Source organism: Dendrobates tinctorius, unplaced genomic scaffold (assembly GCF_039654945.1).
Source record: "Dendrobates tinctorius isolate UK_male_01 unplaced genomic scaffold, ASM3965494v1 ptg000102l, whole genome shotgun sequence".
In the NCBI taxonomy this organism is placed as follows: Eukaryota; Metazoa; Chordata; class Amphibia; order Anura; family Dendrobatidae; genus Dendrobates; species Dendrobates tinctorius.
The window spans coordinates 13,503,739-13,521,631 of record NW_027361770.1 but is presented as its reverse complement, the minus strand read 5'-3'; the positions used below and the strand labels follow the sequence as shown (position 1 = coordinate 13,521,631).

At 43.6% G+C, this 17,893-nt stretch overlaps 1 protein-coding gene across 5 annotated transcripts in view; it reads right to left on the bottom strand.

Annotated features, from left to right (window-relative positions):
• The window catches only part of PTPN3 (protein tyrosine phosphatase non-receptor type 3), a 442,179-nt gene that overhangs the window by 45,030 nt on the left and 379,256 nt on the right, over nucleotides 1-17,893 (bottom strand). For all 5 annotated transcript variants that reach the window (XM_073587741.1, XM_073587742.1, XM_073587740.1 and 2 more), the window contains 3 exons: nucleotides 17,601-17,757; nucleotides 16,812-16,969; nucleotides 10,229-10,319 (listed from right to left, as the gene is read on the bottom strand). In XM_073587741.1, coding sequence (XP_073443842.1) covers nucleotides 10,229-10,319; nucleotides 16,812-16,969; nucleotides 17,601-17,757 — 406 coding nt within the window. The remainder of the gene's footprint in view (nucleotides 1-10,228; nucleotides 10,320-16,811; nucleotides 16,970-17,600; nucleotides 17,758-17,893) is intronic.

Genomic DNA, 17,893 nt, shown 5'->3' with positions numbered 1-17,893 from the left:
GATGGCCACTAGGAACACCAGTTTCCAGGAAAGGTGCCTCAAGGAGATATCCTGAAGTGGTTCAAATGGAGCTTACTACTGAACACTTAGGACCAGGTTAAGGTCCCAAGCGTCCATAGGCGCCTTATAGGGAGGTACCAAGTGGGAGACTCCCTGGATGAAAGTCTTCACCTGCAGATTGGTAGCAATTCTGCGCTGGAACAGGACGGATAAGGCCGATATTTGTCTCCTGAGGGAACTTGGGGCTACGCCCGAGTCTAGGCCCGACTGGAGAAAAGTCAAGATGTTGGGGATCGAGAATCTCAGCGGAGAAACACCGCGGCCTCGACACCAAGCAAGGAACACTTTCCAGGTGTGCTGGTAAATTCGTGCTGAAGCAGGCTTCCGGGCACTAATCATTGTAGCGACCACCTTGCTCCCAAACCCTGCCTGGGAAAGAATCCAAGATTCAACGGCCATGCCGTCAAGCACAGGGCCCGAGTTCGGATGGCAAATCAGCCCTTGAGAAAGTAAATCTGGGCACTCTGGAAGGCGCCAAGGAACGTCGGCGAGCAGCTGCATTAGATCTGCGTACCACGCTCGACGGGGCCAGCAGAATCGCCGGAACACCTTCCGTCTTGATCTTCTTGATAACCCTCGGAAGTAGTGGCAGCGGGGGAAATAGATATGGGAGGCAAAATTGGTTCCATGGCAGAACCAAAGCATCCACAGCGATTGCCTGCAGGTCCCTGGCCCGAGCGACATATGTGGGCACCTTGGCGTTCACTCTGGACGCCATCAGGTCCACATCCGGAGTTCCCCACAGCTGACAAATCTGCCGGAAGACTTCGGGATGTAGAGACCACTCTCCGGACGCAAGACCCTGCCGGCTGAGAAAGTCTGCCGCCCAATTTTCCACGCCCGGGATGTGGACAGCCGAAATCACCGAGTGGTTTGCTTCGGCCCACTGCAGAACGTGCCCCACCTCGTGCATGGTTGCTCTGCTGCGGGTGCCCCCTTGGTGATTTATGTAAGCCACCGCCGTGGCGTTGTCCGATTGAATCCGGACAGGGCGGTCTGCTAGAAAGTGATGAAACTTTTGCAGAGCCAGCCGAATTGCTCGTATCTGCAATAAGTTGATCGGGAGGCGTGCCTCCTGTGCCGACCACCGTCCCTGGGTCGTGTGGTGGCGAAACACCGTTCCCCAGCCGAGGAGACTGGCGTCGGTTGTCATCACCAACCAATGGTCTGGGGGGAAAGGTTTCCCCTGGGTCAGAGAGGAACTGGTTAACCAACATCCGATGGACTGCCTGACTTGAAAGCGTGCAGGGATTCTTGTCCCAAGCTGACAAAAGGGCATGCTGCAGGGGGCGAAGATGGAACTGGGCGAATGGTACCGCTTCCATTGCTGCCACCATTTTCCCTAGACTCCTCATCCCGGATCGGATGGTATGAGGGACTGGTTGACGAAGTGTCCGGACTCCATACCGGAGCGCTAGCACCTTTTCCTGAGGGAGAATTACCAACCCTCGGCGAGTGTCGAGAATCATTCCTAGGAAAGAGATCTTTTGAGCTGGCACAAGGGATGACTTCTTCGCTTTGACCAACCACCCTAAGCGGGTAAGAGTATCTAGCGTGATGTTGACATTTTCCTGGTATGCCCGTATTGAAGGGCTTTTGACCAAGAGGTCGTCCAGAAAAAGGCAAGACGACTATGCCTCGAGAATGCAGTATGGCCTTGACAACTGCCATAACCTTTGTGAACACTCTGGGAGCCGTGGCTAGCCTGAAGGGTAGTGCTACGAACTGAAAATGTAGATCGCTGATGGTGAAGCGTGGAAACCGCTGATGAGAAGGAAAAATGGGAATATGCAAATATGCGTCCTGGATATTTATTGAGGCCAAGTATTCTCCCTGCTCCATGGCCGATATGACTGACCGGAGAGACTCCATCCAGAAATGTCTGATCCTGATGAATTTGTTCAGAAGCTTCAGGTCCAAAACAGGCCTGACAGACCCGTCCTTTTTGGGAACCGCAAAAAGGTTGGAATAGAACCCCTGATTTTTTTCGTGTTCCGGCACTGGAACAATGACTCCGTTGTGCTGGAGCGATTTGATGGCTCCCAATAGAGCCCTTGCCTGGGCATCTACCCTGGGAAGCCGGGAAAGAAAAAACCGTCTTGGAGGGTATCTGACAAATTCTATTTTGCAACCTGAGGCCACCAATTCCTTTACCCACGCATCGTGAGCGACACTGGCCCAGACGTGGAAAAACCAGAGTAGGCGGCTGCCCACCTTGCTGGTGTCGTCTGGTAAAGGCCTCGAGTCATTTGGCCGATGATCTTTGGAATCTGGATCCCCTCGATCTGGGCTGCTGAGTACGCATTCTCCCCAATGGGTTGGCTCTATATGAGACCTGCCGCTCCCTATCCTAGTTGGGGCGGCCTGAGGCGGCGGAATTGGTCGCTGTAGTCCACCCGGTGTTGCGAAAAGCCCGAAAACGTGCCTGAAATGGGTGATGAAAAAGCGGTTTGACCTTTTGTTGAGGGAGAAACCCACTCTTTCCGCCTGTGGAGTCAGAGATAAGTTGATCCAACTTCTCCCCAAATAGGCGGCCGCACTGATAAGGCAGGGAAGTCAAGGACTTCTTAGAAAAAGAATTGGCTCGCCATGTCCTTAACCATAGGGCTCTTCTGATAGAATTTGCATTAGCGGCAGCAAGTGCCGAGCAATTGGCCGCATCCAAAGACGCATTGATTACATAGTGTCCGGCCATCGCCATCTGATCTGGGACCTCCGAAATCTCTGCAGGTAGATCCTGCTCCTGCGCGAACTTGTTTAATGTTTCTGACCATGATATCATAGCCTTGGCTACCCAAGTTGCTGCGAATGAGGGGGCGAGCGCTGACCCTGACGCCTCATATACTGAGCGAGCTAAGCTCTCTATATGGTGATCCGTGGAATCCTTAATCGAGGAAACACTAGGGACGGATAGCAGGGTCTTAGTGGCTAGGCGCGAAACCGGAGGATCCACAATCGGGGATTCCATCCATCTTTTACAGAGGTCCGGAGCAAACAGATACCTTGTTTCGAGTGTCTTTTGACCCGAGAAACGCCTGTCTGGACGTTCTCTGTGCCGCTGCACTATGTCCTCAAACTCCGGGTGAGAGGAAAAAATTCTGTGCGGGCGCTTCACTCGCTTAAATGCCACTTTATGCCCCATAGCCGCTGCGGGATCATCCTCAATCTCCAGGGTCTGATTGACGGCTTCTATGAGGCTGTCCACTGTTTCACGTGACCCTGGAGTGTCCAGGTCAAGGGGCTCGTCTGAGTCGCAATCTGAGGTCTGCTTGCTATCAACCACTGGTGACGGGGAACGAGAAGCAGAGCTTACGGATGCCAAGGCACCGGATGGACTGGGCGACACCGTGTGGATTCGTTTCCTCCGGGTCTGCCTGGAGTGAGAGCGGCCCCTGCAGGACGGAGGCTTTTGTGAGGTGGAGGCTCCCTCTAAGGCCGGCGAGCCATTGTCCCTGCCTCTATCTGGGGCCTGAAGGGACTCTATTGCTCTCTTAAGTGACGCCATGGACTGTGACAGTGATAGGGCCAACTCCAGAGGATTTGACACATTGGTCACGGTCGCAGGGGAGGGCTCCTGGGTGCGTTTGGATTTGCAGGCTTCGCATAATCGCTTGCTCTGCGCCCGCGGAAACGCAGCCTGACAAGAGATGCATGCAGCGTAAAACAACGTGTGCGTCTTTGCTTTTTCGGACATGCTGTATCTGTCCGCTGCTGGGGATGTGGGGAGGAGGTAGCACCTCGTTTTCCCTGTAGCGTGGCCTCTCTATCAGCACATACTGCGCCCCCCCGTCCTGGCTGCTTCCTTCAAATCGCGCGCCACCAGCTGTGGGAAGCCACCGGGAGTGATGCGCGGCCCCAGGGGCGGAACTTCCGGCCGCGGCCTAGCTCCGGCCTCAATTTTTCCCCTACCCGACCGTGCGGCACGGTACACAAAAAACATGGCGCCACTAACTGCGCGGCGCCGCCTGACGGATCCAGCCACCCTCAGCCTTGCATGGACGGTGGCTTCCGCCAGCTGGGGACTCCAGCCCTGAGATCTTTGCAGGAGCCCTCCCAGACCCTCTCCTCACCGATGATCCTCTTCAGCCTGAGCGCAGGTATGTGAGGGGGCCTTGATAAAATAGGACGGTGCAGGCACCCTAGCTCCATTTACACCCTTCAGGGGGTGAGGAGAGGGACCGTCCGCCACCTTGCAGCACCGCAGTCTAAGCATTGGTGGAGCAGTGGGGGCCGCACGGACTAGTCTTGTGCCTCTGTACAGCCCATTGTTTCAATACCTAGGGGTGGTCAGAGCTAAGTCCGGCATTGTGTCCCACGACGCGGAAGAGGATACGTGGAGGGACACTCGCACGTGCTCGCCCATTGTTGATTTGGGGAAATCGGACCCTTTCAATAGGATCCATTGCCCGTCACATCTTCATGGAAACAGACGAAAAAAGTCTGGAGAAAAAACCAGACGTGTGTCTCCATGGACACTAAGTAAAAAACTGATTTCCGCCCGCAATAGGGGCGAGGGTGTATACGGCGGAGGAGGAACTAACCTCTTTTTTTCACTTAGTGTCAGCCTCCTAGCGGCAGAAGCATACACCCACAGTATCTGTGTCCCCCAATGAGGCGAAGGAGAAAACAGGATTTTACTTCCCAACAAAATATGGGTCACTACAATCACAAACCACACATTACAAATTATGCAGCTTGAAAGATCCCAAGTGCCAGCTTTACGGACAGGAGAAAGACTACCCCAAAATATTGCCACTCCCTCCCTTATCCGGTACAGGACCTATATGGGGTTCTATCGTGACCATGAAACATGGTCCTCTTAGGTATATAATATTACTCCCGCCTTAATTACAATAGATTCCGGGTACCCTGTTTTCCCCTTGAAATATGTATATATATATATATATATATATATATATATATATATATATATATATATATATATATATATATATATATTTACACGACAAATCACTTAAACAAAAACAATATGTACACAGTGCACTGTCCTCTTTGCGAGCACTCAGAGCGGACACCCTGACAGAATATACTCAACAGTAAACAACTGGAGTTGTTATTCTGATGTCCAGGCACTGGATTTAATCAGCTTTCTAGGTCACCAAATACTCTGATTCAAATGCAGGTGAAGATTCAGACCAGTTCCAGTAGTATTTCACATAGCTCTTCTATGGCATTCATATTTTTATCAGACCCTCGATATACAGGAGCTCACACAATCTCCATCAGTCCATGGGTAGACTCAGTAACAGGAATCTTCTTGGATATGCTGCGACTTCTATCTAACACTCCCTAACTAAATAGTCGGTGACCGATCACACATCTAAGTTTACTCACGGGAGCCGCTCACTCTGCAAAACACTACGAGTTGTGGCTTCTTCATAGTTCCACAAGTTATGCCAAAAGCAATTACTTAACCCCTGAGTAGGCCACCAATGGTGATATAACATTAGTTAACATGCCCCTAAGTCTAATAGTATTGTATTGAATTTACTTTTGTATTTACTTACTGTTATTACGTTGCCTTGGATATACTTGTATGTTCTTTCCTACTATCTCTTTGACCGCTTAACATAATATCACTACCTTTTCAGGTGATAATAGACATACGATTCTCCATTAGCACGTGGAAGGCAGTGATTATTCACCCTGTGGCAGTGGTCTTGCAGCTCTCACTGTCTTACAACAGAAGGGATCGAGCGAGCGCTGACAATGTTTACAGCGGCTCAATTAACTCAGCAGTGACCCCTGCATAAAAGCTGTGCAACAGAGGGAGAGCACTCTGACAAATACAACTTATTTCTGTAAAAAAAAATAGCCCTTATATAGTTATGTCGATGACAAAATAAAAAAGTTTGGGCTCCTAGAATGTGACAATGAAAATCAAAAAGAAAAATACATGTATGGACATTGAGGCCAAAGTAGCCTGGTCATTAAGGGATCAAGAAAACAGTCTAGTAGGTTTCTTATTATTGAATGTTTGTAGGGTGAAGGATGTCTGTGCAGGACATTAAGTGGGTATCATTGAAACTCATGTGCAATGTCTTGTTTTATATGTGCCATATTGAACATAATTTATGTCTTTTGCATTATTTGGTAGTTTCTGTAGAATATTTTTTTTTTTAACCTTTGCCCTCATCACACACCCTATTTTCTCTGGTTTGGCCAAGAATTCTAATATGAAATCCTCATTGAGTTGTGCTATTCTATAAACTTTTCATTAAAGGGAATCTGCCAGCAGGTTTTGCTGCCTAATGTAAAAGTAGCATGATGTAAACAAAGAGACCCTGAACCCAATGATGTATCACTTAGTTTACTGGGTGCGGCCGCTCTGACACAGAGTTCTTAGATGTACAATGCAGCAGTGCCAAGACCGCTAACCCCATCTACGCCAGGCTCTGTATATGTATTATCTATAGACAGTGAGCTGCTTATCACAGGAGGGGTCGAACACAGCATGAAAATAGACTTATTTAGACTATCTATAAAACAAATTAAAATAAATTAAGCCTATAAATCATATTAAAACCTGCAGAACAATACATAACTTATGTTGACCAACATATGAATCATACACTGGATGGTATTTAGAACAGAGGATCTGTAACTATTACTTAAAATGGTATCCTCAAGCTGTCTCTTGAGCAGCTCAGAGCAATGCAGTCTCTTTAGTTTCCTTAAGGCCCTGTCACACACAGCGAAATCGCCAGCGAGATCGATGATTTTTTTTACGTCACAGCGATCTCGCCAGCGAGATTGCTGTGTGTGACATGGATCAGCGACCGCCCCCCCCCCCCCCCCTGCCGGGTATCGCTGATCGCGCTGGAACGTCCTGGGCAGTTTTTTGATCGTTGGTCTCCAGCTGGCCAGCGCGCATCTCTGTGTGTGGCAGCGAGAGACCAGCGATCAGTGACGCTGGGAGCTGGTTTCCAATGTAAACAGCAGGTATCTAAGAGCCGCGCGGCTCTCAGATACCCACTGTTTACATTGGAAACCAGCTCCCAGCGTCGCTGGTCCTGATTGCTGGTGGGTCTCTCTATGTGACAGCTCATCAGCGATCAGCTAACTATGTCCCAGCGATCCCATCCACGTCGGATCGTTGGTGGGATCGCTGGAACATTGATACGTGTAACGGGGCCCTTACTTCAAGGTTCCTAGAAGAGCGGATTATCCTTCTTGAGTGATAGCTCTGATAAGCAGAGCTGCAATATTAGTAGAAGTAGACCACTCAGCAGAAGTTCTGCTATACCACATTCAGCCATCAATAGTTTCTTCTGGAGACTGCACTATTATCACTTTATTTACACATAGAGCTAACACAGCGTTCGAACAAGCACACAGCTCTGGACACAGCCATGATTAGGAGACCGGCTATGAAAGCTGGTGGGTTGTGATTAAATACCAAGTCTTTTCAGAAGCTGAGAGGATGAGGAGGACAAATAACTGCTGTATAAAAATCAATGGACTGGAGCTGACTGGGATTTTAAGAGTCAACTCCCCTCCTGGAATGTAACTGCTGCTCACTCTGTGCCAGGGTCTGGAGGTCAAGCTCAACGGAAGCCAGCCTGTACACTATAAAGTATAAGGCCATGTGCACATGATGCAGATTTGCAGCGGTTCCGTAGCGGATTTTACCGCGCAGAAACGTTGCATATCCGCATTGTGATGTACAGTAGCTTTAAAATGAATGTAAAAAAAAAAAAACGCTGTGCAGACGCTGCAGATTTTTCCGCGGTACAAAATCCGCAGCATGTTACTTCTTTTGTGCGGTTTTCCATCTCCCCTGTCACCAAATCCGCAGGGGGAAACCCGCAATGGAAAACCGCACAAAAACCGCATGAAAACCGCGTGAAAAATGGAAGAAATCCGCAGGAAAAAGCAGGTCATTTGACCTGCGGTTTTCTTCCATTCTGCACGGAAAAATCCGCAGGGCTCAAAACTCCGTCTGCACTCAGCCTAAAAGCACTCATTGTATTGTATGAGGACTACAGCAGATAGATAAAGCAAGCCAGTTGAAAGCTTGCTTATTTCCATGCTGTCTAACTAATTAAAGCAGTCTGAGATTTTGAGAATACCCCGTTAATTACAAAGGTTTATTATTTAACACAACTGAGCACCCTCTCATCTATATAAGGCCACTTAAAGCAGATCAGTCACCAGATTTTACAAAACTATCTACATAATCATATTTAATTGGCCCCTTACTTTGTAAAGCCATGTCAGAATGATTGCATAATTTGAATGTTTAAACTCATTCTTCACTCAACTAACCAGACAGCTCCACGGTGTCTCTCCACCCAGCTACTGCTGAAATCTCACACTGCTTAGTACAATGTGAAGCTGCCAGTCAGGTAATGGATGGCCAGAGACTGAATACACTTTGACTTGTGAGCTCTCTCACTATTTAGCTGGACTCAATACAATACATATTTTAACACCTTCACAACATACGCCGTATGGCTGTGTGCTACAGCCAGGACCTGCCTCTAACAATCGCCGGTGGGGCGGATTGGAACCCACAATTGTTAACCTGTTAAATGCTGCTGTGTAACTCTTAGCATTACTGTGGCATTGCTGTATATAGCACAATAAATTAGAGGATTGCAGCTTCAGGTCTCCTAAGGAGTCTAACAAATATAGTGAAAAGTTAAAAAAATGTTTTAAAAAATATGAAATTTAAAAAAAAAAAAAAACTATAAAAGTTCACATCACCCCTTTTTTCTCCAATTAAAAATAAAGATAATAAAAAAACATATTTATGATATCACCACAATCAGAAAAGTCTGATCTATCAAAAGAATAAAATTAACCAGATGGCTAAACACTATAAACAAAAAAAAATTAAGAATACCAAAATTAAGCTTTAGTCGCTGCAATACCACAAAAAATGCTGTAACAAGAGATCAAAGCACCAAATCTATTGCAAATTAGTATCAATAAAAACGTTGTCTCGACCCGCAAAAAATAAGCAAGCGGTCACACAGCTCCACTGACCAAAAAATGAAAAATGTTATGGGTCTTGGAAAATTGCAACACAATCCCAAAAATATTTTTTTAAAAACTTCAGATTTTTTTTCAGCACAAAAATAATAATAAAAATGTTTGGTATTGCTGTAATCGGATTGATAAACAAAATCATATTGCAAGTTTAATCTTGCCACAAAAAGTACACTGTAAAAGCAATTCCCAAAAAACAATGTCAGAATTGCATTTTTTTTTTTCACAATTTCGCCCCACTTGAAATTTTTTCCACGTTTTCCAATACACTATATTGTAAAATGAATGGTGTAATTCACAAGTACAACTCATCCCACAAAAACAAGTCCTCATATGTCTGTGTGGACAGAAAAATAAAAAATGTATGGCTCTGGGAAGAAAAGAATGAAAACACAAAAACTGAAATTGGCTGCATTGTAAAGGGGGCAATATCAGATTTGTATAGCCATTTTGACATGGATTTTCAAAGTAAGTATACCAGCCTTATCAGGTATAAGAGATATATTCGATGTTGTATGCAGTTTGTATTTGTTATCAGATGACAGATCCCATTTTACTATTAAGCTATGTGCACACGTTGCAGATTCCGCTGCGGTTTTTTCCGCGCGGAAACGCAGGTAAAACCGCAGGTAAAGTGACCTGCGGTTTTCCTGCGTTTTGGTCTGCGGTTTTGCCCTGCGGTTTCACACCTCTACTATGGTAGAGATATGAAACCGCTGCGGAAACCGCACAAACAATTGACATGCTGCGGTTTGTAAACCGCAGCAAAACCGCGCGGGAAAAAACGCACCGTCAGCACAGCGTTTTTGAAACCCCATAGGGTTTCATTGTACTGTACTTGGTCAGCGGAACTGCTGCGTTTCCGCAGCGGCAAAACCGCTGCGGAAACGCAGCAGAAACCGCACCGTGTGCACACAGCCTTAAAGGGGGTTGCAAAAAAGGAGTGGCCCCTCTATGACATGCATATTCCTTAATATGATAATATGTATTGAAAGAAGCTGTATAGCTGATAGAATCCATTTAAAGCATTTTGATAATACAACACATTCATGGGAGCAGAACAGGCTATTCTGAAGAATGCGTTATACATATCTGGAGAATTGAATTGTTTGTATTTTTTTCTAAAATGATAGAATTTGGTATACATACTCACAGGGCAATACATCTTTATATCGGTTTTTATCCATATTTTGACCAGTCTTTGCACAAATAATAGCAAGGCCTGGTTTCTTCCGATATAATTGCTGTAAAACATAAATGATGATAAAATTAAAAGTGGTTTGCATGTAATGCAGATATGTTTTAACAGTCACAGGTAAAATATTCACTTTCCACACATAAAATATAGGTGGGCTTTTTAACTCTAGTGTTTTATACTACACATGGAATTAAAGGCATCAGACACAAATTGATTTCCTCTGAGGCAAAAAGATAAGAAACTGTGACTGTAACCTAAAACTTTAACTAGTTTCCTCTCTACTCTCAAGATCACATCTCACCACCCTGTGCACTTGACCTTGATCCAGTCACACCTTACCCCAATCCTCACCACAGTCTTCATCTCAACCGTAACCCATTTCTTCAAGTTATCACTAACAACTGGTGCTTTCCCCTCATGCTTCAAACATTCCTCAACCACACCCATATTCAAAAAGCCCTTCCTTGACCCATCCTCTGTGTCTAGCTATCGCCCCATATCACTTCTCCCCTATGTCTCAAAACTACTGGAACAACACACGTCCACCTTGAACTGTACTCACACTTTCTGCTCTCTCTTTGACCTTTTACAATCTGGCTTCCGACTGTATCATTCCACTGAAACTGCCCTGACTAAAGTCTCCAATGACCTCCCAACCGCAAAATCCAAGAAACACTACTCTGTCTTCTTCCTGGACCTGTCGTCCGCTTTTGACACAGACGACCATTCCCTCTTATTACAGATTCTCTCATCTCTTGGCATCACAGACTGACTCTATCCTGGATCTCTTCATACCGAACAGACCAGACATTCAGTGTCTCTCATTTTTCTCAGAGCAGAGAGATGCATCCCTGCCTCCTCATAGAGAAAGGACCATGGGAAGCGATAATGACTCGGAGAGAGGTGAGTATTAGAAGTCAGGATAAAGACCTGACGTGCCGGGACTGCGAGACTGAGCCCTCAATTTGAGACAGTCTTGCTGAATCCGGGACGGTTGGAAGATATGTATTATTCTATATCCCAGAGCTTCTAAAACTGTGAGGCAGGTTTCAATAAAGTGATTAGGTTTAAAAAATTAAAGAGGTAGGTTTAAAAAAGTCATAGTTATAGTACTTTCTATGGCTGTAGGAATATTTTTTTTAGCAACATTTTCTAATTCTATATCGGGTTCAAGAAACAAGAAAAAGAAAACTGAAAGAGATAAAATATTAGGAAAGATATTCTCTCCAACCTTGGAGCATGTATACAGATCAAAAGTCTTTGTCAGGCTCCATGAAGACAGATGTATGGTACGTATATTTAACACCTTCACTCACACTTGAACCTGTTTTCACCTTCATGACCAGGCAAAATTTTATATTTCTGACCAACATCACTTTATCTGGTATTAACTATGGAACGCTTCAGCAAATTCCATGGATAATGTGACTGTTTTTTCGTGACATATTGTACTTTATGATAGTGGTAAAATTTCTTCCATATGACTTGCGCTTGTGAAAAAAATTGAAAAATTTTTTAAATTTGGAGAAAATTTAGGAATTTTCAAACTTTACATTTTTCATGCCCTTAGAGAGCTGTTTCACACAAAATAGTTAATAAATAACATTTCCCACATATCTACTTTACATCAGCCGAATTTTTTAAACAACTTTTTTTTGTTAGGAAGTTAAAAGTTAATCAGAGATTTCTCATTTTTACAACTAAAAATTTACAAAACCATTTTTTTAGGGAACACATCACATTTGAAATGACTTTGAAGTGTCTATATGACAGAAAATACTCAAAAGTGAAAACATTCTAAAATCTTCACCGCTCAAGGTGCTCAAAACCAAATTCAAGAAGTACATTAACCCTTCAGGTGCTTCCCAGTAACAGAAGCAATGTGGAAGGAAAAAATGAACATTTAACTTTTTCACAAAAATGTTTACTTTAGACTCAAAGGTTTATTGTTGTCACAAGGGTTACAGTAGAAAATGGACCTCAAAATTTGTTGTGCAATTTCTCCCGAGTACGCCGATCCCAATATGTAGAGGAAAACTACTGTTTGGGTGCACGGCAGGGCTCAGAAAGGAAGGAGTGACATTTTGGAATGCAGATTTTGCTGGAGTAGGCAGACTGTTCAGAAGGGAAGAGGCGCCATTTGACTTTTTCAATGCAAATTTGCTGGAATAAGTAGCTGGCACCATGTCAGGTTTGGAGAGCTTCTGATGTGCCTAAACAGTGAAAACTAGCCCAACAGCCCCAAGTGAAAGCATTATGGAAACTAACCCCATCATATCTAGATGTGTGGTGAAACCTTGAACCTATAGGTCCTTCACAAAAGTTTATAATGTTGAGCTGTGAAAATAAAAAAAAAAAAAAAATCAACATTTTTCCCCAAAAATGTTCTCAGCCCAAATTGTTTTTCATTTTCACAAGGATTGCAGGAGAAAATGGACCCAAAAATGTTTTGTGCAATTGTAAACCGATATCCCACATGTGAGGGAAAACTACTGTTGGGCGCACCGTATGGCTCTGAAAGGAAGGAGTGATGTTTTGGAATGCAGACTTTGCTGGAGTGGTCTGCGGGTGTTATGTCGCATATGGAGAGCTCCTAAACAGTGGAAAAACCCCCACAAGTGACCCCATTTTGGAAACTAGAAATACGTTCACTATAACAAGGCAGCAAAGTTACTCTTGACTCCGTCTGGCCTCTGTTCAGTGGTGCCCTATTCAAAAGTGCACAAAACTGTGTCAGGTCACGCTTTTATGGATGTCTAAAAAGATGGAAACCGCCGGATCAAAGGACAGACGGCATCCACAGCGACTCCATCTTCCTCATTATAGGGAATCTTCCGCCAGGGGTCCATCTGAATCACGCATTTCAGAGACTTATACAGTAACCCAGGAGTAAGCGCTCAGTGCAGAGCACAGGATAAATGCAAGCTGAGCCTTACTGTGATCTTTGGGAGGCAGAATGAAAAAAACCAAGAGCAGGTGAATAGGTTTTATTTATTTTTTATGCCATTCCTCGTGCAGTATAAGTGATTAGGTGACTATTTTTGGGTCGGTGCGATTACAGTAATACCAGATTTACAAGTGCGTCTCACTAAATGAAAATATTATCAAAAAAACCTAAACTGTTGCTCCGTGGTCCAAGGTGTTGTTTTCAGTGATGGTTTAGGGAGCCATGTCATCTGCTGGTGTAGGTCCACAGTGTTTTATTAAGACCAAAGTTAGCACAGCTGTCTACCAGGAAATTTTAGAGTACTTCATGCTTCCCTCTGCGGACAAGTTTTTTGGAGATGGAAATTTAATTCTCCAGCAGAACTTGGCACCTATCCACACTGCCAAAAGTACCAATACCTGGTTTAAAAACAACAGTATCACTGTGCTTGATTGGCCAGCAAACTCCCTTGACCTTAACCACATAGATAATCTATGGGGCATTGTCAAGGGGAAGATGGAAGACATCAGTCCCAACAATGCAGATGAGCTGAAGGCTGCTATCAAAGCAACCTGGGCTTCCATAACACCTCAGCAGTGCCACAGGCTGATCACCTCCATTCCACGCCACATGGATACAGTAATTGATGCAAAAAGCTCCCCAATCAAATACTGAGTGCATTTATGGAACATACATTTCAGCAGTCCAAAATTTTGGATTTTAAAATGATTTTTCAAGCTGGTGTTATAATGTATTCTAATTTACTGACATAATGACTTTTGGGTTTTCATTGGCTGTAAGCCATAGTCATCAACATAAACAGAAATAAACACTTGAAATAGATCACTCTGTGTGTAATGACTCTATAGAATATGTGAGTTTCACTTTTTGTATTGAAGAACTGAAATAAATTAAATTTTTAATGATATTTTAATTTAGTGAGAAGCACCTGTAAATGAATTTTTTATGCTTGGCTGCTGTCACGCACTACAAGACACTTTTTATTGAAAAAAAAAAAAGTTTTTGCATCCCCATATTATGCCAGCTATCATTTTTCTATGTTTTGGCTGACAGTCATGTGAGAGCTTGTTTTTCAAAGGATAAGTTGACTGTTTTTGTTGGTATTATTTTTGGACAAATTACATTTTTTGATCGCTTTCTATTCTGATATTTGAAGGGCAGAATAAGGCCTGTTTCACACATCAGTTTTTAAGGTCAGTCGAAATCCGCCAAAATAGCGGAAAACGGATCCGTAGGCGGACTGACAGCAACGGGTGTCACCGGAGTGGCGGATGGACGGATCCGGGGAAGGTTAGAATTTAAAGGAACCCGCTCCCGATTGCAGAGATGGGCGCGAGAAGAGATTGGCGCGATCTCGCGGCATTGCAGAGATGGCCGCGAGAAGATATCGGCGCAATCTCGCGGCATTGCAGAGATGGCCGAGAGGAGATATTGGGAGAGAGATTTTAGCAGCTCCCGGGATGGTAGTCAAGGGGTAAATTCCCTCCCGGAGTGAAAATAGCGGACCGTCACTGCAAAAAACGTTGCAGGGTCCGTCTCATCCGCCCGGGTGCCGCTAAAATCTTGGCGGATCCGTACAATAACGTGTGTGACGGAAGACCGTCAGTCAGGATCCGCCAATAATGTAAGTCTATGGTTGAAAAAAACTGATCCGCCCCTTTTTTGGCAGATCCGTTTTTTACAAAAATTGGCGGATCTTGACTGATGGGAAAAAACTGATGTGTGAAACAGGCCTTAACAAAAACCAGAAATCCAGGATTTTTTTTATGCCATTCCACGTCTGGTAAAATTGATAAGGCAGATTTATTCTTCAGATTAGTATGATTACAGAGATATCACATTTATTTTTTTTATGTTTTGGTGCTTTTACACAATAAAAACTGTTTTATAGAAAAAATTATTATTTTTTCATTACTTTAATCTGAGAGCTATAACTTCTTTATTTTTCCGCTGATTGAGCCATTTGGTGACTTGTTTTTTGCGGAACAAGATGATGTTTTCAGATATACCATTTTTATTTACATTTGTCTTTTTGATAGCGTTTTATTCCACTTTTTGCCTTATTTATTTTTTTTTACGGTGTTCACTGAAGGGGTTAACTAGTGGGAGAGTTTTATATGTCGGGTTGTTCCAGATGTGTCGATACCAAATATGTGTACTTTTCTTCTTTATTTTTACATAAATAAACATATTTATTGAATTAACATTTTTTGGGAGATTTTTTAAAATATTTTTAGAATTTTTTTTTTTTTAAGCTTGTCAGTATGTGACATCAGCTTTCCACTGACTGAGCATTGAGCTAATATTCTACAATGCTTTTGCATTGTAGGGCAATAGATATAGCGTTCCCTCACTCTGCGATGCCCATCGATGTCGATGTCAAAAACTCGCAATCGGTGCTAGCATCGATCATAAGCATTGCTGCAGGGTGTCAGCTCTCACACAGAGCTGACATCCGCACTTGATATAGGCGGCGGTCAGCGTGAGCACGCGCGATGGTCAGGAAGTATATGTACAGCGGTTTGCGGGAACTCAGCGGCGTACATATACTGGGCATGTTGGAAAGGGGTTAAACGGAATCTGTTAGCAAGTTTTTGCTATGTAATCTGAGGAGAGCATTATGTACGGGGCTGATATACAGATTCAGGGATGTATCACTCATTAGGCTGTGTGTGGTTTTTATACAATGACTGTTTTAATCACCAGGACATTATCACTGACTAGATTAGCTCTCTCGTGTCAAGTGGTCTCATAAAGCCCCTTTGATAAGCAGCTTGAGGTCAATAGACTATATACATACAGAGCCTGGTGTGGGTAGGGTTAGCTTCATGAGCTCTGCAACATGCCACGTCAAGCTCTGATTCTAAGCACTGCTAGATCGGCAACAGAGAAAATTGATTCTATCAAAATGAGAGCATGCAGACCAGCAAGTGACACTGGAATCAGGGTTTCAGCCCCTTTTTAATGCAACTCTGAGATCATATGGCAAAAACCTGCTGAAAGACTCCCTTTAACTGTAATCACTTTATTTACAACAGCTGGATAGCCCTGATTCTGTTTGACTATCATTGTATGGCTTCAATTCATGAACTGTAGATATCTCAAGCTAGAATGGTGTCCGTGACTGAAAAGAATCAAGCTGAAAACACAATGGCATCCATTGATCACAGCAATTACACTAGAATTCTGGAAAAAAATGCTTTGAAAATTTGCAACATTTTTGCACAACATAAACTTTTGGCATATTTCCTTCAGTTTTGGCTAGCTCGGCCAAAATGGTTGGGCTTGGGGCAGTACAACGGCGCGTCAGGACACAGCGAAGCTGCTGTCTCATGTGTAATGAGCTGTAGTGTGTCCTACACCACAAAGCACTCGAGTAAAATTTGTGGTGAAGCAAATGTTGAAAAAGCGGTGACCAGTGCCATGTTATTGTGAATTCACAAATTCCACTCACGAGCTTATTTGTCCGTTACAGAAGTTTGCACAACATTTACATTGAGAATAATTTCCCTGGCATGTCAAGGAGAAAAAAATGCAATCATGAAAAAGAAAATCGTTCAATTTTAAATTAATAATAAAAATAAAATTAACCTCAAACTGAATGAGAACTATTCCAGTCTCGAGGCCTTTAGTAAGTTGCTCCATTGATCCCTGCAATGTGTCGCAGTACTCAGTGGGTAGTATGACTGGTGGAAAACCCTGATAGTCTGCATCATCGCCTGACTTCAGCTCTCCAAATGGCTTTACAACTGAAAAATAAATGCATATTATTTATTTTCAATCATTTTAACAGGACAACATTTACAGTTCTGGGGCAGCAACTACCAAAGATAAGTATATATGTCATGCCTGTATTGATTGCGGGTGGCATTTTAACGTAATTAAGTAGTAAAACTGCACAGTCTGAGCCCTTATTGTATTTGCATGGTCTCAATGCTGGTGACGTATGTGCCGCCGCTAGCGCATATTCTCCTCCTTTCTGCACTTCTGGGTGTATGTGTGTAGAGAGCATCAGAAGAAAGGAGACAGGGAGGAGAAGACGCACAGCAGCTCCAGGTACAGTGCTAGTATGGTTATTATAGGGGCTAGGTCCCCTACAACATCATATACAGCACATTTAAAATGTATTTTGGGGGTGTCGGACTCCCCTTAAGCACACATTGGCAACTACTGTAACTACTGTATCTATCTACCTTCAAGAAATTGCCATGAATCAAGCAGACAATGACTATTATCTAAATACATTCAGAACATTGCAGTGATTCATTTCTTCATATATTTTTAAGCAATTAAAGTACAGTAAGTCTTCAAACCTTACATAGTAATAAATAGTAAAATAATGTTATAATACAAATGGCAAAAGTCTGCCCAAACAATTACCTTTCCGCCTGACTAGTAGAGCAAGCTCCCTTGTGTGGGACTCCCGGCTGGCTTTTATAAACATAACCACTTGGTCATGTGTGTGCTCGGAGATATCACGTCCGTTGATGAGCACAATTTGATCGCCTTCCATTAGCTTTGGAGAACACGTATCTGCCTATGTAAGAATTGCATAAAAATGTACATTTAAAGCTATCAAAATGAAATATAAATGTATATATATACATACATACATAACATACAAAATGGATAGTTCAATAAATCTTTAGTATGGCAATAATATAATTTACTTA